The sequence below is a fragment of the Pangasianodon hypophthalmus genome, chromosome 20 (assembly GCF_027358585.1).
Source record: "Pangasianodon hypophthalmus isolate fPanHyp1 chromosome 20, fPanHyp1.pri, whole genome shotgun sequence".
Lineage (NCBI taxonomy): Eukaryota > Metazoa > Chordata > Actinopteri > Siluriformes > Pangasiidae > Pangasianodon > Pangasianodon hypophthalmus.
The window spans coordinates 2512328-2537429 of NC_069729.1; the positions used below are offsets into that span (position 1 = coordinate 2512328).

The 25102-nt window shown below is 39.4% G+C and overlaps 2 protein-coding genes across 2 annotated transcripts in view; both read left to right on the plus strand.

Moving 5' to 3' along the window:
• The window catches only part of LOC113539428 (testis-expressed protein 264 homolog), a 45127-nt gene extending 32983 nt beyond the window's left edge, over nucleotides 1-12144 (plus strand). The window contains exons 3-4 of the mRNA XM_026935167.3: nucleotides 6337-6508; nucleotides 10044-12144. Of these exons, the coding sequence (XP_026790968.3) occupies nucleotides 6337-6508; nucleotides 10044-10321 (450 nt within the window). The 3' untranslated portion in view covers nucleotides 10322-12144. The remainder of the gene's footprint in view (nucleotides 1-6336; nucleotides 6509-10043) is intronic.
• A 9422-nt stretch (nucleotides 12145-21566) lies between these two features.
• The window catches only part of grm2b (glutamate receptor, metabotropic 2b), a 29496-nt gene continuing 25960 nt past the window's right edge, over nucleotides 21567-25102 (plus strand). Inside the window, exon 1 of the mRNA XM_026935761.3 lies at nucleotides 21567-22089. The gene's annotated coding sequence lies outside the window, so the exon portion shown is untranslated. The remainder of the gene's footprint in view (nucleotides 22090-25102) is intronic.

The window sequence follows — 25102 nt, forward strand, 5'->3', positions numbered from 1 at the left end:
CCTATTATATTATAGTAGCACAGAAGATGAAAGTTAAGGAAGCAAAATCATTATTGTATCATAGATGTAAATACTTCAGATTTGCCTCTTTTTTTTTTAACAGTTGAGTGCAAAAGTTTGCACTCCTCATGATTTCTGACAAAATTTAAATGTGTGATGAAAAGTCATTGTTGTCTCCTTGCATTGCCTTATCCTCTTTACTTTGTCCTAAGGGTATGCAAACTTTTGCACTCACAATATTTGTAAAATGTGTATTGTTTTTTTTTTTTCAGTGACATGACATCTACAGTGCCTTGCCTAATCTATACATAATATCCCATAACCAAAACCAAGATGATTGGGCAAATAATATCAAACATCAGATGTGCAAAGCCGATAGATAGATAGATATACCCCAGAAGACTTGTATCCCACTTCCGATCCCACTCATTACTACTCTGTTCTCAGATCAGTAATACAGTATTCAATATTACTCTGTTCTCAGATCAGTGATACATTACTCATCATTACTCTGTTCTCAGATCAGGGATACATTACTCATTATTACTCTGTTCTCAGATCAGGGATACAGTACTCATTATTACTCTGCTCTCAGATCAGTAATACAGTATTCATTATTACTCTGCTCTCAGATCAGGGATATGGTACTCATCATTACTCTGCTCTCAGATCAGGGATATGGTACTCATTATTACTCTGCTCTCAGATCAGGGATACAGTACTCATTACTACTCTGCTCTCAGATCAGGGATACAGTACTCATTACTACTCTGTTCTCAGATCAGGGATACGGTTCTCATTATTACTCTGTTCTCAGATCAGGGATATGGTACTCATTATTACTCTGCTCTCAGATCAGGGATACGGTTCTCATTATTACTCTGCTCTCAGATCAGGGATATGGTACTTATTGTTCTCAGTGAATGTAATGTATGTGTCAGTCCTCTTAGAGCAGACACATCCTGTGTGGAAATTCTTGCAGTGTGTTGATGCTGTTCTCAGACCAGTGACAGGCATGGAAATCCAGGAATTACCGGAGCGTTACTGCAGAAAAGCCGAAAAGGTGTGAGATGTGAGGAAGCCTCAGGATGCACGGCACTGATTAAAGATCCAGTGATGGACACGGATAGAGTGAAGGAGATTCTTGTGAAGGAGAGGAAAAGGGGACTGATCTCTGAGTGTGTGTGTGTGTTAGTGAGAGAGAGAGAGCATGCAGAAGTAGAAGTGGTAAAATGAGCATGTAAAGAGCAGCATAATGGTCTCCTCAGGGCCAGACTTGCTGTGTGTGTGTGTGTGTGTGTGTGTGTGTGTGTGTAAGAGAGAGAGCCTGGAGAGGCAGCCAAGAGACATGATTACCCACTTGAGATCAGAGTCAGGGAGCGCAGGGAATAAGGGAGAAGTGGAGAAGAGAAAAAAGCTCAAAGGAGAGAAAGCGAAAGAAAGAGAGAGAGAGACAGAGAGGATGGTGTTGAGGTATGGAGGAGGCACTGCCGTTAACACTTTTATCAGTGAGTAGTTCCTTTTCTGCTTGCACTGCAAGATCTCATCAAGCTCGTCTGCCACCATACGCCACTATACTACACTACGCAACACTACACAATATATTACACTACACTACACAACACTACACTACACAACAATACACTTACACTCCAATTCACTTACACTACGCTACACAACAATACACTTACACTACAATACACTGACACAACAATACACTTACACTCCAATTCACTTACACTACGCTACACAACAATACACTTACACTACAATACACTGACACTACAATACACTTACACTACGCTGCACTACAATACACTTATATTACGGTACACTACAATACACTTACACTGCGCTACACTACACTTACACTGCGCTACACTACACTTACACTGCGCTACACTACAGTACACTTACACTACCATACACTACAATACACTTACACTGCGCTACACTACACTTACACTGCGCTACACTACAGTACACTTACACTACCATACACTACAATACACTTACACTGCGCTACACTACACTTACACTGCGCTACACTACAGTACACTTACACTACCATACACTACAATACACTTACACTGCGCTACACTACACTTACACTGCGCTACACTACACTTACACTGCGCTACACTACAGTACACTTACACTACCATACACTACAATACACTTACACTGCGCTACACTACACTTACACTGCGCTACACTACAGTACACTTACACTACCATACACTACAATACACTTACACTGCGCTACACTACAGTACACTTACACTACACTACACTACAATACACTTACACTGCACTACACTACAGTACACTTACACTACCATACACTACAATACACTTACACTGCACTACACTACAGTACACTTACACTACAATACACTTACACTAACACTGCACTACACTACAGTACACTTACACTACCATACACTACAATACACTTACACTGCGCTACACTACAGTACACTTACACTACACTACACTACAATACACTTACACTGCGCTACACTACAGTACACTTACACTACCATACACTACAATACACTTACACTGCGCTACACTACAGTACACTTACACTACCATACACTACAATACACTTACACTGCGCTACACTACAGTACACTTACACTACACTACACTACAATACACTTACACTGCGCTACACTACAGTACACTTACACTACACTACACTACAATACACTTACACTGCGCTACACTACAGTACACTTACACTACACTACACTACAATACACTTACACTGCGCTACACTACAGTACACTTACACTACACTACACTACAATACACTTACACTGCGCTACACTACAGTACACTTACACTACCATACACTACAATACACTTACACTGCGCTACACTACAGTACACTTACACTACCATACACTACAATACACTTACACTGCGCTACACTACAGTACACTTACACTACCATACACTACAATACACTTACACTGCGCTACACTACAGTACACTTACACTACCATACACTACAATACACTTACACTGCGCTACACTACAGTACACTTACACTACACTACACTACAATACACTTACACTGCACTACACTACAGTACACTTACACTACCATACACTACAATACACTTACACTGCGCTACACTACAGTACACTTACAATACAATACACTTACACTAACACTGCACTACACTACAGTACACTTACACTACCATACACTACAATACACTTACACTGCACTACACTACACTTACACTGCGCTACACTACAGTACACTTACACTACAATACACTTACACTAACACTGCACTACACTACAGTACACTTACACTACCATACACTACAATACACTTACACTGCACTACACTACACTTACACTGCGCTACACTACAGTACACTTACACTACAATTCATTTACACTACGCTGCACTACAATACACTTACACTACACTACACTACAGTACACTTACACTACAATACACTTACATTACGCTACACTACAGTACACTTACACTGCACTACACTTACATTACGCTGCACTACAATACACTTACACTGCACTACAATACACATACACTACAATACACTTACACTGCACTACAATACACATACACTACAATACACTTACACTGTACTTCACTATACTACATGTACGCTACACTCTGCTACACTAAAATACATTTATGCTACACATTACGTTACACTATAATGCACTATTCTACACTACACTACAGTAGACTACTTATTACACTATGCAACACTACACCAAGCTACACTACACTTAAGCTACACAACATACTACACTACATTAGAGTACAATACACTACAGTACACACTCCACTATTCTACAACATGCCATATTACTTACACTATACTAAACTACACTACTGTATAATACAATTACACTACATACTACTCTACGTAACACTACAATAGACTACACTACAGTGTACTACACTATATTAGAGTACACTACAATACACTATAGTACACTACACTACACTACATGTCACTTTACTATAGTACACTACTCTACATGTCCTCTCTAGGCTGTCTACGCACATAGTTAGCTGACATATGAATATGCATATATTTGATTGGAGATTGAGTTATTCCAGCCTGGCAGCTCCTCTGACACCTGCTGCTGCTGTGAAGCCTCCTCACACCGAATAAATAAATCAGCTCACTATTCACGCCTGTTAGAGATTATTCAGCCATGGACAAGCAGATGTGCTCACTTCCCAAGTCTCTGATGGAGATGGGCCTCTCACTTCATCTCTCTCTTCATCTCTCTCTGTCTCATGCTGTTTTCAGGATTTTTCACACACTGGACAGTCGTTTACTTGTTGCATCTGATCACGTCGATTAAAACATCTCTAATACTGCCATTGGATATAATGCTGCTTTGACACTATATATGTATATATATACATACACAGCACTGTGCAAAAGTCTTAGGCACCCTGTTGTTTTTTTGTACAAACTTTGCTATAGATTTTTATTTTATGACTTCTACATTATTGATTCAGTACAAAAGCATTTTAGATTTCCAAAAATTAGTTTTCCAGCACAAAAGCAAATGTTACAGAAAAATGTTTGTATGCAGATTAAGCAGCAGATTACATAAGAGACACTTTTCAGACAAAAAACATAATGAAGGCTGCTGGGTTTCGCTGCAGAAATAAGAAGCAAGTGCAACAGTCGAAGTCTCCAGAAGAACTGTGGCTGCTTCTGCAAGATGCTCAGTAAAACTTCTGAAGGGTCTTCACACCAAATATTGATTTTGTTTCATTTATTACTGTTTACTGCTCTTTACAGTATTTTTTTAATGCAGAAACATTTCATTTCATTATTTTTGAAGGCATCTTTGCTCTACAGCGTTTCTGTACATGTACCTAAGACTTTTGCACTGTACTGTATATATATATACACCGATCAGCCATAACATTAAAATCACCTGCCTAATATTGTGTATGTCCCCCTTGTGCCGCCAAAACAGCTCTGACTCCTCGAGGCATGGACTTCACAAGACCTCTGAAGGTGTGCTGTGGTATCTGAGACCAAGACGTTAGCAGCAGATCCTTTAAGTCCTGTAAGTTGCGAGGTGGGGCCTCCATGGATTGGACTTGTTTGTCCAGCACGTCCCACAGATGCTAGATCAGATTGCGATCTGGGGAAATTGGAGACCAAATCAACACCTTGAACTCTTTGTCATGTTCCTGAAACCAGTCCTGAACAATTTTTTGCAGTGTGGCAGGGCGCATTATCCTGCTGAAAGAGGCCACTGCCATGAGGGAATACCGTTGCCATGAAGGCGTGTACTTGGTCTGCAACAATGTTTAGGTAGGTGGTACGTGTCAAAGTAACATCCAAATGAATACCAGGACCCAAAGTTTCCCAGCAGAACATTGCACAGAGCATCACACTGCCTCCGCCGGCTTGCCTTCTTCCCATAGTGCATCCTGATGCCATCTCTTCCCCAGGTAAGCGACACACAAACACACCCGACTCTCCACATGGTGTAAAGGCAAACGTGATTCATCAGACCAGGCCACCTTCTTTCATTGCTCCATGGTCCACTTCTGATGCTCATGTGCCCATTGTAGGAGCTTTCGGCGGTGGACAGAGGTCAGCATGGGCACTCTGACCGGTCTGCAGCTACACATCCCCATATGCAGCACAAGACCTGCAGTTTGGAGATGCTCTGACCCAGTCATCTAGCCATCACAATTTGGCCCTTGTCAAAGTCACTCAGATCCTTACACTTGCCTCTTTTTCCTGCTTCCAACACATTAACTTCAAGAACTGACTGTTCACATGCTGCTTAATATATCCCACCCCTTGACACGTGCCATTGTAACGAGATAATCAATGTTATTCACTTCACTTGTCAGTGGTTTTAATGTAATGGCTGATCGGTGTATATATATATATTTGTATTATGATATATATATACACAAAGTACTGTGTATGATCCTTCACTTTAAAAAAAAACAGTAATCTCATGTACAATTTGTGCAGTTTTATAAGGAAAGTGTTACTAAGCATCTTGCAGAAGCAACCACAGTTCTTCTGGAGACTTTGACTGTCACACTTGATTCTTATTTTTGCAGTGAAACCCTGCAGCCTTCAATGTGCTTTTTTGTCTGTTTTTTGTTGTACTAAAAAAAAATAGGGTGTCTAAGACTTTTGCACAGTACATAAGTATATATATATATATATATATATATATATATATTTGTATAGTATATATATAGTTTGTAGTTCTGCATCAATTTTTTTATAGAGAAAAAATATTGGTATAAGAATATGAACATGCATCTCTCTCTCTCAGGACAGACAGCTGTGTGCTCACCCCTTCCTCGAGATCTACAGGAGTCGGTTAATCTACTACATGAGTCCACTGGCCAGACAGGGAGATTTCTATGTGCCCGAGGTCCAGAAAGCCCCGAAAAGACAACAGGAAGGCGAGGAGTCTGAGGAGGATAAGGGGACTGACATCACAGGTAGACCCTGCCCTTTAATACAGAGAGGTTATGTATAAAAATCAACTCTTTACAGGGTTCTAATTGTTTGAAGAACATCAGTAGCGTTAGTAGTGTTATTTCTCATTTGCTCTTATTCTAGTGGCACTGAGGTTAAACAGCTCTAACAATGTTTTTACCAGTAATTTAAAATGGATGCACAGTTGATCAGTTTCAAATCTGTGCAGCCATATTGTAATCACTGAAACTGGTGTATTGGTGCACTACATCATACCTCTAATTTCGTTATATTGCCATATTAATATTTAGAGATTAATTAATATTTTGAGCTCGAACCTTAACAACCAGGCATATGGTGCTCAGTTGAATAATGTAACACTTCATTATCTCTGCTCTGAATAATGAGACAGGTGTATGTGAGAAGGAGAAAATGTGTGTGCATGTAATTATGTTTGTGCACAACATGTCAGAGTGTGTGTGTGTTTGTGTGTATGAAACTCAGGGGTGCTGTGTGCTGGGATAAAACATGGCTGCTCAGTTTGTGTCATGGAGAGCGAGAGGTTTGATGGATCCCCCCAGCATGAGCTAAAGGACGTGTTGTACACACCAGCTGGCCCGCTGCGTGTGTGTGTGTGCATGGGTGTGTGTGTGTATCTGTGTGTGCGCGCTCCCCTAGGTGTGCTACCCACACTTGTCAGTCTGTCACTCTGTGAAATCTGTGGCAGGTTTGATATTAACTAATATAACTGAACATGAGGGATCACAGAGGTGTTGTAATTACTTTTGTAGCACGGTCCAGGTTGTGCACATTGTTTGTGCGATTTGTTTACACTCTGTTTCCCTCATATCGCCCCCTGCTGGTCACTCCAACAGTGTGAGACTATTATGAGAACCCCTAGGAGCCAAATCTATCCAAGTAAAACTGCGATGCGAGTCACGCCATCATTCTGTAGAAAACACTAATATTCAGAGGCTGGTAAATCTGGTTTATGTGACTTAAATTTGTCAGTTGTTTTTTACTGAACGTTATAAAGCAAACTGCTGACGTTAGCTGTTACCTTTTGGATCCGATGCCCTATTCACTCGCCATTAACTTTACTTCTTCAGCTGAGATAAACATTTCATCCTTTATATCTATTTTGATTAAAAAAAACTTAATCATACTGTTCTTTTCAACAAATCCAAGGACAGACTGATCATTTCATTCGTGTCTTGACAGGCATCTCTTTGACTGAACAGTCCTGCTGATAAAAAACCTAGAAATTGGCCTTTTTTATTTCAATTAAGCATTTTAGCATCAGGAGTTAATGCTTTAAATGCTTTCCCAAAGTTCACCCAGTCTTGATTGAGTTATAGATCCAGAATAATTGAATTGTTCCATCTTGTGTTTGCCAGTTCTATCTAGATAAGCGTAAATCCTATATATCAGTGTCTTCCTGTTTCCTTGCAGATGGGCTGAAATTAGAGAATACAGCATATATCACAGAAGTCCATTAGGTCCTTTCAGTCATCAGTAAATCACAACCTATAACCCCATTGTCTACCAGCTTCACACGGAGTCTGACAGAAGGAAACAGTTGGTCGAAATAGCATGATTTTGCACGTGAATTAAATTAATTAAAAGGTTTTATCATAGAAAAGCAAATATTTTATTAAAGATGTGATCCTGAGAATCTAATACCACCCGACTTTTGACTTTTTTTTCCAGCCATGTTGCTGTATATTTCATCACCACGAGATGTACCTGAATCTGAGAACACATTTTCATTGCCCCTTTTACAGTGACACAAGGGTTAAAATAAGGTGCCATAGAAAAGGCAATTCTCTGACAACTCAAAAAGAGGGATGAAAAAGTGCTAGTCTTGCATCCGTTCAGGTTTTCTTTAGCTATCTCATTGAATCAGCAGTTTACAGCAAGCTAGCAGACAGAGGATGTTTTCAGGAGGCATGATTACATTAACATGTCTCCTCATCACACAAGTGCAGACACCTATGTTCTGAATGAATCAGTCAGACAGATTTATGCATTTCAGCACACGGCCAGGCCGAGACAGACGTACAGACAGGTTTCTGCTTATCACAAGCTGTTAAATTGGTCTTTCATTTTATTAGTGGAAGCCTGTCGTGTCTAAAATTATGTAGATCACTTCAAAACCATCACTGTAACAGTCAGGCAGAGCTGTGAAATAATAAATGAATTCAGCGTAACATTAAAATCCATACAAAGTCTACTGCTCATTGTTTGCTGCTCGAAGCGACAGATCCTAGCCTCTTCTTTTTTAAAAAAAAAATTCTCTCTGTTTGCCAGTAATGCTATATCAACCTCTGATATAAAACAAGCCTTATTAATTGCTTATTAGCTGAACAGTGTCCAACATCAGTATTTCTGTTTTATCTGTATTTTAGAAGGAAGTTTCGATGTCTTTAACAGTCTTAGATTTCGGGAACTGATGCAAATTAATGTGTAATTGTGTATCATCAGCATAGAAGTGAAGGCCAACATTTTATTTCTGAATTATATTTGTGCAAAGGGCTGGATATAGGGAAAATTATAGGGGGGGCTATAACAAAAGCTTGAGGAACACTTTTTTAGACTCTCCATTAACTGGAAACGGCCTGTCAAGTAAAGATCTCAACACAGCAAGACCTCGTCTGTCTAATCCGACTGCGTTTTTAAACCTGTCCATCAACAGTGTCAAATCCTGCACAAGTCGAACAGCACTATAACAGAAACATATCCACAATGCAAAGCACGCAGTAGGTTACAGACCACTTTGGCCGAAGCTGATTCTGTACTATGATGCTTCCGGAAAATCAGACTGAAATACATCATGCTTGTTATTCCTACGTAGAAAAACGAACCGAGCTGCTGGATGACAACTTTCTCCAAAATCTTAGAAAAGGCGTGGTGGAGATTGGGTGATAATTGGAGATATCAGAGGGTCAGGATTTGTTCTTAAGGAGACCTAGTTTAAAAACTCAGGGATATTGTTATTTGTAGTAAGTGCTACTCAGACACCGATAAAAATCGCTGAATACTGTCGCTGCGTTGAGGAAGGCGAAAGAGGATTAGGATTAGAACTGTTCTAAACCCGGCAGAGAGAAGGCCAAAGAGGATTAGGCTCAGAAAGCTCATTTTGATGAGTTTGAACCCTGTGTGTTGGCCCTCATTAGCATCCTGGTCTCAGGTTCACCACGTCACTAATTCTGCGTCAGGCGTCAACTGCACAGCGACACTTTTCTCCAATTAACAGTGACAGTACTGCTTACTTTGAGCCTATATAGCCTCACACACACACACACACACACACGCACACACACACAATCACACTGCATATGCATACAGTATAGGCATAGCTTTAATTATCCACAAAGATCTCACATTCAACAGCTGTACACACACACACACATGCACACACACACACACAAACACTCCCATCAGTAGTGCTAACGTCAGATCCTGCTCCTAATTAATTAGCTGGAACCCAAATTCAGACTCTTATTTCTCCTCTGTGTGTTCATTTACCTGTGTGTGTGTGTGTGTGTGTGTGTGTAGGTGCAGACTCTCACAGCGAGTGCAGCTCGGTCAGCTGCCTGCTCCAGTCACACAGCAGAGACACATCTCCAGCTCTGTCACACTCTCCGTCCGTTCTGTACCACCAGCGCAGGGACTCAGATTCTGACTCAGGCAGCCGGAGGAGTAGAAGGAGCTCCAGTGCTTCATCCTTCGAGGAGCTGCAGCTGGAGACTGAGAAAGGCGTAACATCCGATGGCCTGGAGGACGCTAAAATCAGCTCTCAGCATCGAGGCCTGGTGGCGGAAGGAGAGGAGTGATATTTGTAAATGGAAAGCAAATTTGGAAAAAGAATAAGACACCTGTTTGTGTGTCTTGGCCTTTAAATTGACATGGATGTTGTAACTGTAACGAGAGTTGTGTTAGCGGGTCTTATACCACAGCACTGTTGTTTTCGATTCTGACTGGTCAGAAGGTGTTGAGTCCTTTTCTTGAACAGTAGCTCTGACAGGTGCTCTAACACAGGGACACTCCACGTGATCTAAAGCTAATAATAAATGGATAAATATAAGGTAGTGTTGTTTAAGAAAGACAAACATATAATCATTGATATGGTGAAGTTTTCTGTAAGGAGATGTTTAACATTAATGGAAAGAGTCTTCAGTGTCAGTAAGTTTGGGGAAAATCATGGGGGAAATCTTCAGGACAGAGGACTTTACATTTTTCCTTTTTTCCAGTAACAATGACACTTTACTTCAAGAGAGAGAAATGTTGGACCTTCTACAACATTAAATGTAACTATAAACGGTTAAAAATTTGTGAAATATTGTTCATTAATAAATTTTAAATTGTAATCATTGTCAGTTTGCTGTGGTATAAGAGGAATAAAACATGTGGGGATGTGCTGTTATAGTAAAATAATCAACTTCAGCATGGTATCGTACCATCCTGTCTTGGATTATTTTCCTAAAACTGCACACACTGTCATGTTTTACTCTTTAAATCCTTGCCAAAGACATAAGGAGGATGCACTGATCAAAATCTCAGTACTGTTTCAGTCCTCTACTGGCCTAAAACACTGAATTGGCGTATTAGATTGGACGTAAATTCTTATCCGAGCCACAAACCTTTCAGTTAGAAATGGATCAATATCAGTCTTCATAATCTAGTGAAAAGTAAGAAGTGGAATCAGTCTAGTGCTAGTTTTAAAATGTCTGGATACATGTTAAAGTGTTGTTTTTAAGGGGCCATTTATCATTCAGGTAAAATATTGAGGACATTTATTGACTTCTTTGGTTCAGGAGTTTTACCTGTAAGACTTGAAAACTGCACAAAACAAAACTGTTTAAACCAGGTAACATGGATCTCTTGAACTTCATTTCATTGCAGCATCTCCTCTCCTATTTATAAACAAATCTTTAAATAGTTCTTATATAAAGAAAGATTTCTGTGTTGAGCTACTCAAAGTTACTGATTTTGATATCTTAATAACTGACATTTAACCAATCATTTGAACATTTATATGAACAACACTTATGTTGTGAAACATTCTGTCTCTGGCTGTTTCCATTATTTAGTGTTAATGACATAACATTGTACGGCATTAAAGAATTACTACAGTTGTATTAATCTCTATGTAATGGAAGTCCTTAAAACGTAAGGTTTCTTCTGTATTATGGGCCTGACATTTGGTTATCAAAGCCTTATATTTTTATATGAATTTAGTTGACCATAGATCAACAGTAAATAGTACAATGAAAGAAGATTTCCCCTGAGTGTGGATCAGATTTGAATCATTCATGCAGTATTTCTCTGTACTTGACTTCTGAATGAAATCTGCATTTTGTTGTTCATCAATATTGTTGTGCTGGTGTTTTTATATGACTGTTATTTGGAATTATTTTCTTTCCTGATTTCTCCTGTTTCTCCATTCTCTCACATTTTATTTGTGTCAAATCAAATTGGACATTTATCTGATGTGTTTTTGGTCATTATGTGATGACTTTGACTCTGATTTTCTGGTCCCTTCAGGCTCTTGATGAGTTTTGTGTGATATAATGAAGTGTTTTATATAATGTTCTAATTGGTTATCAATGTTGAGATCATTCACCTGTTCAGAATATTAAATACTGAGTGAAGATGATTGCCAGGTGCCTCGACCAAAAATGAGTCAATTTCAAGACAATGATTTGGATAATTCAAACACAATGCCAAAATATTACATGCATTACACAGGGAGTATTTTTAGCACATCATTTAAGCACAAATACACTTTTTTTAATCATTAAATGCTCTATAACACTGCAGCAGAAGCACTGCAAGCTTTCAGTGATCTGTGTCGAAAAGAAAAGAAAATATTTTTGAACTAGAATATTTCCTAAAAGGCAGTCACTGTGTTATTTAAAAAAGTGATGTGTAGATGTGTTGTGAGATTTTATCTCTACTATACCAGTATAGCACAGCATTAACTAGAATAATTGCTGCATTCAGCTTAAGTCAGAAGTGGAAACTTGGAACTCTGAATTGCATAATTTTCAACTTCTGTGCATTTGCACTACAAAGTGTGAAAAACATGGACCCCTCCATGTTTGTCTTTTGTTATCAACAAGCTAACAGTGATGACTGATGTATATTTACCGGCACAAAACAGGGAACTGTATAGTCAGTGTTATAGATTTAACAAGCAAATACTAGTATATACAGTATAGCTCATTTAAAAGGAAAGAAATGCTAATTCGTTTACTGTTGATGCTGTGTGTCAGACGTTCAGACTCCGAGATCTATCCCTGAGCGGCTTTATGTTTGCAGTTTGCAGATTCAAAAATATGCCATTTTCAGTATTATAAAAGTTAAAGGTTCCTAATGAGGCACCAGTGGCAAAAAAAAATAAACTGAGACATGAGGAAGAAACTCTGAGAGAAACTCAACTCAAAAAGAAAGCCATTAGTGGGTAGGTGATATCACAAAAATATATCACGATAATTGTAGATGTTTATATTATACACAGGACATATCACAATCACTTTTCCCTCTAAGCTGCACATGTGCACACTTCTGATGATGCTCCCATGCAGAAAAAATCAAATCCATGCACAATGACAACACAAAACCGTATGAAAGTGTCTGTCAATCAGAGTAACTGACAGATGATTGCAGACCAGCTACAGGTACGCTTGACTCTCATAACAGCATTTTCTTTTTCTTATTTTTTGAAAGCCCAACAAGGTATGCATGTCAAAACAGAGACAGTCCCTCTTCCAACCAAATTCATTCCCAACCACAAAGGGGTCTGCCCAATAGGAAAACGAACCGAAAACAAAACAAAAAAAACTGAGGGGGCATTGACCACGGTGTACTAATTATAAAGGTTTACTATAATTTACTATATTACTTACTATAAAGGTTTGCTAACCAACTACTAACAAAACAGTAGTGTTGCATTAAAAAAAACTATTTGTCTAAATTGTATACAAAAATAAATTACTTTAAAGCAGAAAGGATAAACAATAATAAAGTCTAATAATTGTAATACATTTCAATAATACATAAAATAGCTCAATACAAAATTTGAACATCCAATCTGCTGCTTCATCATTGCTATAAAAAAATGCTAAAACATATCTAATACCTGCGATATCTCAGTAAAGTGTATTGTGACATAATTTGTCATCGTATCGTATATTGCCCAGCCCTAGAAGCCATCCTCTTCTGGGTGAGATTATAAATCAGTATGTAATGAAAGGATGTTCAGTGTGATCATACTGTGACAAGTAAAGTTTTAATACAAATTTTTTGAAGAGTGCTAAAATATTGATAGATTTAAAACACTCAGAACAGCTTCCTTTACTTTCATTTACTTTCTTTCTTTTTTTTTACATTCTTTTTTACTGCTCTTACTTTCCTCTCCGTCTCTGCTGGTGTGTGTCAGGTGTGTGAACTCACCATGTTGTTAACAGCATGAATTTCTCCAGTCATCTTTAAGCAGCTCCATTTGTGCTGCCTGACAGCTCGCAGCTTCTTTTCTCTTTCTCGAACTTAAAAGCTTGCTTTTTTATTACACTCAGAGAAAAAACTCATGTATATTCCTGCAGTGACAGAAAAGTGCTGTTTTCCCAGCGGCACGTGAGTGTGTTTATTTCCTCACGGCGGAAACTGGGTTACATGCCTCGTTTGGGGTGGAAACCAAGCATTGCTGCTTTAAATACTAGAAGAAAAATGGCTAAATTGTGCAACTTTGAGCTTGTTTTCAGGATGTGGATTTGTGATTCCCTGCCTGGGGCTTTAAAGACACAGACAAGATCACTTAAAGGTGGAAATGAGATGCATCCATGTGTGTTGAAGCATTATCACTGAGCACTGAGATCAGGGTTTCCCCAACTGGGGTTCATGAGACTGTGATGGAAACGTCAAAACAATGTCGTAAAAACAATATTAATACGACATAAGAAGAATAACATGAAGAAGAAAAATGCTAAAAGTGCCATTTATTTCATAAGAAGTTTTACTTAGTGTTAGCTAACCTAAAAAAAACCTCAGGTAGAGGGGTGTAGTGTGTAGTGAAAGATTTATGCAGTGTTCAGTGTCTCTGTAGTTCATTGTCATTCTGAGATGAAAAAGCAGCAATTCTTTAACCTTCATATCACTAGTTAAGTCGTCTTTTTCTTAAAAGCTGTCAGAAAAGACCAAAATCAGCAACAAGCTATCTAAAACATGTCTCCTCATACTTTTTTTTTTGATTCAGCGATCACTTTAAATTTTTTGAAAAATTTCCACAGACCCACTCAGCACATTTTTTTTCAGTCTTCAGTAAGCTTCATTTTGGTCAGGATCATGGAGGATCTAGAGACACCCTGGATATAACACAAGGTCACTGCAGGGCACCACACACACACACGAACACAACACACACACACACATATTCACACTTATGGGAAATTTAGAATAACCAGTTCACCTGGCGTGATTTTGGGAGGTGGGGGGAAACTGGAGAACCTGGTTGAAACCCACATGGACCCAGGGAGAACATGCAAAACTCCACCTAGACAGTCACCAACGTGACACTACCAACGTGCCACCCTAGCAACAAATAATCAACATAATCTAGCTATTCAAATATTAATATCCAGCTATTCAGATTATTTGTTGGAGCTTTTTATTCTTGAACATTCCACACACACAACACATTTGAATTACTGAATTCATATTTAAATCTAGGGTTATTTATAAGCTGACTTGTTTCTGAGATATGGAACTTTGGATTAAACTAATTCAAGTGACCAGTCAAATAAGCTAACACCTATAAGAACTCAGTATTTTGACAAAGGTGTGTGATTTCCACCACACAACACACATCCTGGCTAATCACACCCTGGCTATGCTTCACAGACCCCATGGTCAAAAATATATAATTCTATAACTAGAATTTTTTTTCCTGATACCTACTGACAGTATCGAAAACCCTTCAGGCATGATGTTTCCTCTCTAAGTGTTGTGTAATTTATAAATAAAAAAGCAATGTACAGCAGACCACATTCTGTTAAATCAGTGCACAAACTTTACCCTATCACCTTTACTGTCAGCATCAGTTTCTTTTTTTTATGAGGGTGGTAAAAATCCATACTATAGCAGAGAATACTCAACACACACACACACACACACACTCCGAGTGTGCAGAACTTTAACACACTGACTTACAATGAAGTCTGACTGCTTTGAATCCATTATGTATGAGAGTTTCATTTTTCATATCATTTCTCATTCTCTCACTTTAAATAATAATAATAATAATAATAATAATAATAATAAAACACTTCAGCGTGTTTCATATTAATACAGGATTTTAACTGGCGCTCAAACTCACATGTATTTCACCTATAACCCTGTCACTAAATAATATTATTCTAGTATTAATTTTATATTAAACCCTGGATACTTTATTAGAATTGAATATTTTGGAGTCAGATTTAAAATTGGTCCATGTTTGCTTCGAAAGGTCACATGACCAGATATGCAGACCATCTCACAGGCACTAAGCTTGTACAGGCGATGAGACACTGCAAATACGAGTTTAAACTTCGTAACTGCATTATGAAGATTTGTTCGATTTTCACACAATTCCACAACTCTAAACACAAACACCCAGACAATATCTGTACTAAAGGGTAGTTATTTCTGTTTGTTTGTCTCATGTACCTGTTGGTGGATTACACCAATAACTGTCTCCATAGTGGAAGTAAGCCTGTGCAAAAACTACTGCACTGAAGTGAAGCTATTTATAAAGGCAGATGTGTTTTCACAGCCACACACTGAAGCTCTGTGCAAGAAAAAGCTTCAGTGGTGAGACACCATTCAGTAATTTAGTCCAGAATTTATGTTCATTTACACCTGAGAACCAAAAAAACACTTTCACACCATTCCCCGTACTGAAGGGAAGTGACACCTGTTCCAGCAGTATGCACGCATCTGTCAAAAGAGCTGCAGAATCCTAAAGGCGGCTTTATTAGATATTATAGTACCCAAAGTAGGGTGTAGGAGCTTCCATCAATATACAATATATACTGTATATAGAGTGCACATAATATACAGAGAAAGAAATAAAGAGCCGACTCTGAAATGGGTCCTTATTCAAGTTATAGTGTAAAAGCTGTTTGCGACCCTATATAGTGCACTTAACATGGAGATTAAAAAGCTATTATGCTAGTAGGCAAGCGTGCAAATCTGCAATTATACTAGTGTGTAAGTGTGCAAGTATGGTAGTATGCAAACCAGGCTATGTTAGTGTGCAAGTGGTTAAGTGTGAGCAAAAGATTTTAATTTAAACCTTGAATTTAAACCCCCAAATCACTGTAATGATCAATAGGAAGTAAATTTAGCACAGTTCCTGGGAAATTACGGGAGGTTCATGTGTGTTTCGAAAGACATCTTTTGAGGCAGCTGATTTACTGTGATAAGTTGTACGCAAGTAGGCTGTAATGGAAATATGCCTAAGCCTTAACCAGTGTGGTTAAGCTCAGCCTCCTCCCACTTGAATTGCCGAAGCTTGTGTGTACAGCAGAAAGGCGGCCTGGTCAGCAGCAGCTATCAGTTCAGAAGCTGCATGACATTCTTCTTCTTCTTCTTCTTCTTTCGGCTTTTCTATTCAGGGGAAGCCACAGAGAATCATCACTCTCCACCTATCCCCATCTTCTGCATCCTCAAGACGCTGCATGACATTAGAGCTGAAAAAAAAATCACAGTGGATTCCACACACCTGGAGAACTATCTGTTTCAGAAACTCTGCTCAGGTAAACGGCATGGCTCCATCAGAACCACTTTTTTTTCCCCACCGCTTTCAACAAGCCATGCCATCACACCCATATGTGCTTGTTGAACGTCCCCTTCCAGATTTAGTCCCCTTTGCTGTTATAATAACCTCCACTCTTCTGGGAAGCTTTCCACTAGATGTTGGAGCGTGACTGTGGGGATTTGTGTTCATTCAGCTACAAGAGCATTAGTGAGGTCAAGGGCTGATGTTGGTGAAGAGGTCTGGGGTTCAGTCAGTGTTCCAGTTCATCCCAAAGGTGTTCAGTGGGGTTGAGGTCAGGGCTCTGTGCAGGACACTCGAGTTCTTCCACTCCAACCTTCACACACCATGTCTTCATGGAGCTCGCTTTGTGCACAGGGGCATCGTCGTGCTGGAACAGGTTTGGGCCTCTTAGTTCCAGTGAAGGGAAACTGTAAAACTACAGCTTACAGAGACACTCTACACAATTGTGTGCTTCCAACTTTGTGGCAACAGACTAGGGAAGGCCCAGATATGGGTTTGGCTATATTGTGTAGTGTTATATGTGGACTTCGTATTGCAGTTATTGTGTTTATTTTACTGTATTTAAATTTTGTAGGTCTGTACATCTGTATGTTTTGCTTGTCTGCACATTATATGTCCTTGCACTGTACTTTGTACATTTAGCAAATAAAGTGATTCTAACTCTGATTCTGATGCCAGTATCCAAGCAGGCAAAGCACCAGGGTTTGAACCAAATGATATTAGGTGTGAATGTGCCAGTGCTGTTAATGCTGCCCTCGCTGAAACACTGAGATATCAGACGAGCACTTAACTCAGAAGTAAATGACAAATTCGACTGTGTATTATGCATCTCATCAGCCATAAACACACCCACCAACTGTTTTATTAAGCCTCCAGATGTAGACTTTCTATGTTGCCTGGTAGCATAATGACGCACTCTTGACTCTCAAGTTCTGTTCCCTTCTCTTTAGATTTATGGTAATACAACTGTAAATGTATTTTAAAATCCATGGATGGAAATGAAACCCAAAGAGCTCTCAGCTTTTGTGTGCACAGGAGTGCAAATAAAAGATGGAGCTAATTATATTTGGGATCAGTGTCGTAGCAGAGGGGGAAGCAAGGCACACACGGTGGGGAAGGGGGGACCCTGCGGTTAGGGTGGGCCTGGTGTAGAATGCAAAAAAAAACTCCTGAAATTTAATTCTAAAACAGCTGGATAATTTATTTAATGCTCTGATAAAAATAAAATGATCTGATCATAACAGTTATTATCTATACACTCTTAGAAAAAGGGTTCCTTAAGGGTTCTTAAGGTGGTTAAGTGACATGACTTTATTTATACAAAATAGATGAACAAAAAAGAAAAAAAGAATAATTCCATCTTTAAACTTTAGGCCACGCCCCCTAGTTTGATGGGTTAATGCTTTTTTCCCTGCATGCGTGTATAAGATAAAAAAATATTTTAAAGATTGTTTTATGATCATTAGATAAACTGAGCCAAAATGGATGGAGCAATGGAATCTTTTTAGTATTGTTGCACCACTTTTTAGATAGATAGATAGATAGATAGATAGATGTTATTACTATAGATGTAAAAACTAAAACATAACCTGTTTATTTACTTATAAAGGTAATTTTATTCAACTAAAATGATTACGCTTTAACACTTTTTATGCGAATCCTGCTTTCTGTCATGCAGATGAAAAAAAAGGCAGAATGTATGTGAAGTGTGTGACGACTCTTAGGGTGGGCGAGGCCCCTGTACGCCCTCTATTGCCCGCCTTTGCTCATGAGGCTGAGTCTGAGTCGCTCTAATTACCCGTGAGGTTCTGGCTTCATCTCCTGAAATATCCGAGAGAGTTGTTTGGAGAAGAGAGCGGGACGAGGGGGGGAATGAGGGCTGTGTGACAAACAGAGTGAGCATTGTGCCCAAGCTCATGTCCCTGGTTTTCTTTCTGTGGCCATCTTTCTCACACTCACACACAAACACACCTTCCCACGCCTGATTTCCTCCCATTATCGCACTCCATTCACAGACTCGGAAGAACAGGTTCTGATTGGACAAGTGCATCAGAGGTTAGGATGCTTCGACAACACTAAACACGGGCTCTGCTCCGGTTGTGCGTGAGATTACAGGTGTTTGCTCTTTTTTTACAGGTGATTTCTCTCTTATGACAACCGGGTTATATATGAAAGCTGATACTGATAGCTGAAGATATATATATGGTGAAGGTGAGCAATGCCAGAATGGGGTTTTAAATCATCCTACATCACAGCAGAATCTATGGGACTTCAGTTAGCGGTTGAGGCTAAGCGTTATTACAGTGTAATTGTAGCAAGTCTTTTCTTTCACAACACATCTGAAAGAAATGTTGACTCCCCAGACAGTTTTTTCCTATTTCCAGCAACACAGCATTTACAAAACACAATGTCTGTGTGCTTGCTGTTTCTTTTCACACATGAGATTTCTGATAACCTCCCAGGAGCTGTGCTACATCTTGTCCAGGTTGATCGTCACATTGATCTTGCTGGGATTTCAATTCAGAATAGCTTAGTCTTTACAACGTGCTTATAAAACACAGTATCAGCTAAAGCGCTATAAGAGCTACTCAGTCTGTTCTTAGCAGGTCTTGTCTATAGATAACCGTGTGTCATAGTGTCAGAAACCACAAACTAAAGAAGCAAATGTTGTCATAGATGACTGACTATATTTGCAGAAAAGTGAAAAATATGTAAATTGTCTTTTTTGGACAAAAATATACTCTTAAAATTGGACACCCTGTAACTGCAGCATCTCAGAATTACAACCCACTGCTGCCAAACTGTGTTCCTGTATTTTTGACACTGAGTTTGTATGATCTTCCTGCTCTGGCACACCTGACTTACCTCATCAGTTCATTTGTAGGTTTAGTTGGTGTGTTAGAGCAGAAAAATCAGGAAACTGTGCTGGACGCTGGACATGCCGGATCACTGCTGGGCTCGCTGGCTGTGACTTGCAGTTTTAACGTGGTTGAATTAGCACCTGGCGGTTTGCAGGTTTTGTTATAATGGTTTGCCATTCTCGCTCGCTGCACATTTATATTTCCCTGCTCTGAATGCACTTGACCAGGCATGTGCAGATATTAAATATTCACACCACCATAATTGCCTTTTACACAGTTTCCTTCCAATTTATTCGTAGCCAATTCCCACCCACAACTTCTACCACCCCGGTTACTCACAATCTCTGACAGTATTCTGAGGCGTCCATGCAGGGACGTGTCTCCTTAAAACATTTTTCATATATGGAGGAGCATCATTTGGTGTATGCTTGTTGCTTGTTTTGGTGTTTATGGCCAATTCATACAGTATAGGACTGTGATATATTTACTAGTGAGGCATTATTATAAGCCGGTGATAAAAGCGATAAGCAGAACTACTCATTCAGGTCTTCTAGCCCTGGCAGCAGGCATGCATGTGCTTCAGGGTCATGGCTTTAACGACAGCTAGCTTTAACTAACTTCCACCAAAATCACTGACTATAACTGACCTTTAACCCTACAGGTGTACATTCAGTAACACTTGATCCCACAACACTGTTGAATTCTTGACTCCGATCAGAAGATGTTGATTAATTGTCTATAACAGCAGCTCTGACAGTAGTTCTGGATGTAAATCAATCACAGGTTTACATTAATGAGTTCCTTCTAGTATGTTATCGTTTCTATAGTAACAACTCATTCACAGGAACGCGTACAGATTTGGGTGCTCCACTTAATCTAAGGCCAGCAATCAACAGATTTTAAAAACGTGTTGTTATTTAACAATGACATATAACCGTCGATCATATGATGGCGCTTTCTGTAATGAGACGGAAATAACATTTTACATTTAAGGAAGGAGTCTCCAGTGTTAGCATGTTGTAACAGTCGATAAAGTAACAGTGTAATAGGAATTTTGGATTTCAGGGTAGTAACAGTTACTCTGCTTCATCACACCACCCCATCGTTGATGTTTTATTCCTTACCTCACAGATAATACAACACAAGAACTTACAGCTTGCAGGTTATTCCAACACTGTAAGTGTTAATTCACTGCACGAGTTGATAAACCTGTGTATAAATTAATATTGCTCTATAAAAAGCTATCTTACAGCTGCAGGTGTCTATTTAGCAGTTCTATCAGGTGGAGCAGGCTGTTGCTCATATTTCTGCAATTCCTAAGTGTGTGGAGTGAATGGATGGAGCTGGAGTGTGTGTGTGTGCTGTTCAAGCTCCACCTTTCGCCGATGATGAGCAGAATGAGCAGACTCAGGGTCACACTCCTACCATCGCATCACATCACATCATACAAGCAAACATACACACACACTCATACATACACACACCTACTAGAGCAATGTGTTTCCAGTTGTGTTATAATATGAATATTTCATTTTTCCACCGAGCCTGAGCCTGCGCAAACTTTCCTTTCGGTACCAGCTCAGTATTGACTGGATGAGTGTGACTTGACCGTGCGCGCGCGCGTGTTTGTGTTTGTGTGTGTGTGTGTGAGGATCACAGCCGAACCGAACCGAACCGAACCGGACCTGACCGCGGCGCGGCGCGGCGCGCGGTGGAATCATGAGGCGCACCGGAGAAATGATGCGTTCGTGCAACACGCATATGTAGATTTTTTTTTTTTTTTTTTAACTCTCTACTCTGCTTTTTCGGAGCTTTGGCTGTTTTCACCAAACACCTGGTTTTACATCAACTTAAGAGAAACTTTCTCAGTGTTTGGTTTTGTAGTTTGAGCTGAAGACAGAAAAACTTTCATTCTTCACAGGTAAGAAAGCTTTCAGTATCTCTCTCTCTCTCACACACACACACACACACACACACACACACCTGCATGCGGATTAGCGGAGTGCGCGTTCAACAGCACCTTTATTTATAATCTCATTCACACACACTGATCACCATGCATCGCACTGCACGAAGCATTTGATCTAAAAACTATTTTCAGAGCCACGAGAATCGCACGCGCTTTGTTATCTACCTGTGAAAAGAAGAGAAACCCGCGCGCGCTGTCAGCGATCATAACAAACACTCCGATCTGTGCGTTAATCCTGTGCTTTAGTTCATAAGCAAGTGAACATTTAAGGTTTCCAATTCTTCGAGATGGACAGATAACATGAGGACACAGAGGCAGGATTATTGTCCACTCATCACTGCATGTAAACATCGCAGGAAGCTCCAGCTTTATTAACAGCCTCCTGTTTATCAAAGGAGGTGATTTCTTTGGAGTCTGTGGCTGAGGGGTGTGGTGTTACACATGCAAGAAATCTCTCTATCTATTTCCCTGAAAACTTAGCTCGAGATGTGTTAAATGTAAAACACTTTCCTTACTCAGGTAGCTTAAGATCACTCTTAGAAACAAAGATACCAACCTGTATTTTCCTTCTACCTTTAGTGTGCATCTTTCACTAAACGTGAATATAGTGTACAATTAAAAAAAACAATAATAAAGGTGCATAATTGGGTTTTAAGGACCCTCTTTATATATTTTACTAAAAACAAATTAAAGGTACGCCACATACACCAAGCTACAAAACAGGTACCCTTGATGCTACCACGCCAGCAACAAGGAAGAGTACACTATGCCTTTATGTCTGAGAATGTACAGAATACTAATCAAAATTCATTAGTGAATTCATATTTGCAAAACTTAACCTGCATGATAATATGCAAAGGTTAAGGTCAGATATCGGATTTAGTCTTGTGCCTTGACCGTACTCATCGAATTTGTATCTTTGTTGGATACAAATTTCTCATGAGATCAGGCTAACTCTTAGAATGTTGAATTAACTCCATTATATAACGTCACTGTGGGTGTTGAACCAATGCTGTTGGTGTTAATTAAACACTGGGGATTTTGCTGTGAATTGCTTAAATGACCAGTGGATGAATCATCTCTCATATATGTTGATGTACTATTTATAGGACTTTATTTCTTTAAAATATCTCAACTTTAAACCAGCCAGCAGATTTGAACAGGATACATCACCACTTCCTTAGGAATCCAAGCAGAAATGATTCACCAAGACCCATTGAATGTCACTCAATTTTGGTAACAGTAGCCTATATCTATATCTGCCCTCCAACCTACACGTCTCTGTTATGCTCTTCAAGATGCTTGGGGTGTTTTTCACACCTGTCACTGATCTAATTGAGGAGCCTTAATGCGTCTTTAGTGTTCTTGCTAAAGAGATGCAGTGTTGTGGTGACAAGGGCTGTGCTCCATTCATGTTATATATATATATATAGCTATTCATTACATAAACATGCTCGACACAACAGTCTGGCAAGGACTGAATAATTTTTTTAAGTTCTGGATAAAGCCTCAATAGCACTGTGTTTTGAATAACACTATTCATCCAGAGTGGGCTTTTCCCCCACAAGTGAATAGAAGAGCAGGGTTTTCTCTAGACACCTCTACAAAATCAAGCCCACTTCAGCAGTCCTATAGCAGATATAGCAGACCCTGAGAAGCCCGAGTCTGTAGTGTCACCATTCTCAGGAATCCATGGTAACTTGCACAGGAATGACGATGTGACATGTTAAAGGCAATAGCATATGGTTTATTTCTGTGTGTATAAATGCATCTATCCATGCAACATTGCAAAATTCAGTCACTTCAGCCTTAGTTCAAAGAATTGTGGTCAGTCAGGAACAAGAAACAATTCTGCTTTTTTTAAAAAGTGAAAATGATTATTAAAAACTATAAATAAACTACATTTTCACAATACATGGTACAAATCATAATCTTTACCACCCTTCCACGATTTTGTATTCTGTAAATGATCTCAACTGTTGATGAGACCATTTGGCAAATTTGAACAGGATGCAGTATCAGGATCTGTTTGTTCAACTGATGTTGGTTCCAGCTGTATCTAAATATCTCTGCTGCAGTTATATTAAGAACAAGCAACAGCTCAAGGGTCTCCAGTTCGGTCCTGAGCTTGGGTAACTGTCTGTGTGTGAGTTTTGGGGTTTTCCCAGTGTTCACACTGGTTTCCTCCGCTTTCCTTCTACCTCCAAAAAAATGCCAATAGGTAGCTTGGATAAGATAAATTGGTATGAATAGGTGTGAATGTGCATGGTGCCTTGTGATGGATTGGCATCCATTCAGGGTGTATTCCCACCTTTTGCCCAAAGTTCCCGTGATAAGCTCCGGCTCTACCACCACCCTGACCAGGGTAAAGCGCTTACGGAAAGTGAGAGTGAGAATTAAAAACTACATTTCTTCTGCTGTATCTCTGGGGAAACCTTGAAAGGAACCCTACTCTGTCAGAAAGGTTTTCAAGCTACCCTACAACCCTTATCATCCAATGAAATCATAACAAACACTTGAAGAACCCCTTTTTTCTAACAGGGAGAACTTTTGCATACTTCTGGTGGAGGAGCTCCGCTGCTTACGCCTGTGATTCTGAGATTCACATGCATAGCCAAGAAAAAGATCCTGCTGAGATCAAGCCGTTTTTTTTTTTCCCACGACTCCATCATGTATGCCATTATCCAGCTTCCCTGTGGTTACCTAGAAACATCCCACTTTTTGAGTGTTGAATTCTCTGTCCGGCGCTGCTGGAGGTCTAACATGTAGACGAAGACAGCATGGCACTCTCAGACAATCAAATTATGCCAGAATGAAAGAAATGCTTCACAAACAGGGCCATTAATCCTAATTATCGGGTGGAAACGTGACAAAAATGAGAGGGTAGAAGTGCTTGATTTGGAGGTGTGCTATCAATCTTATGGTGGGGATTCTAATCATTTATGCAGTGCATTAATATATATGC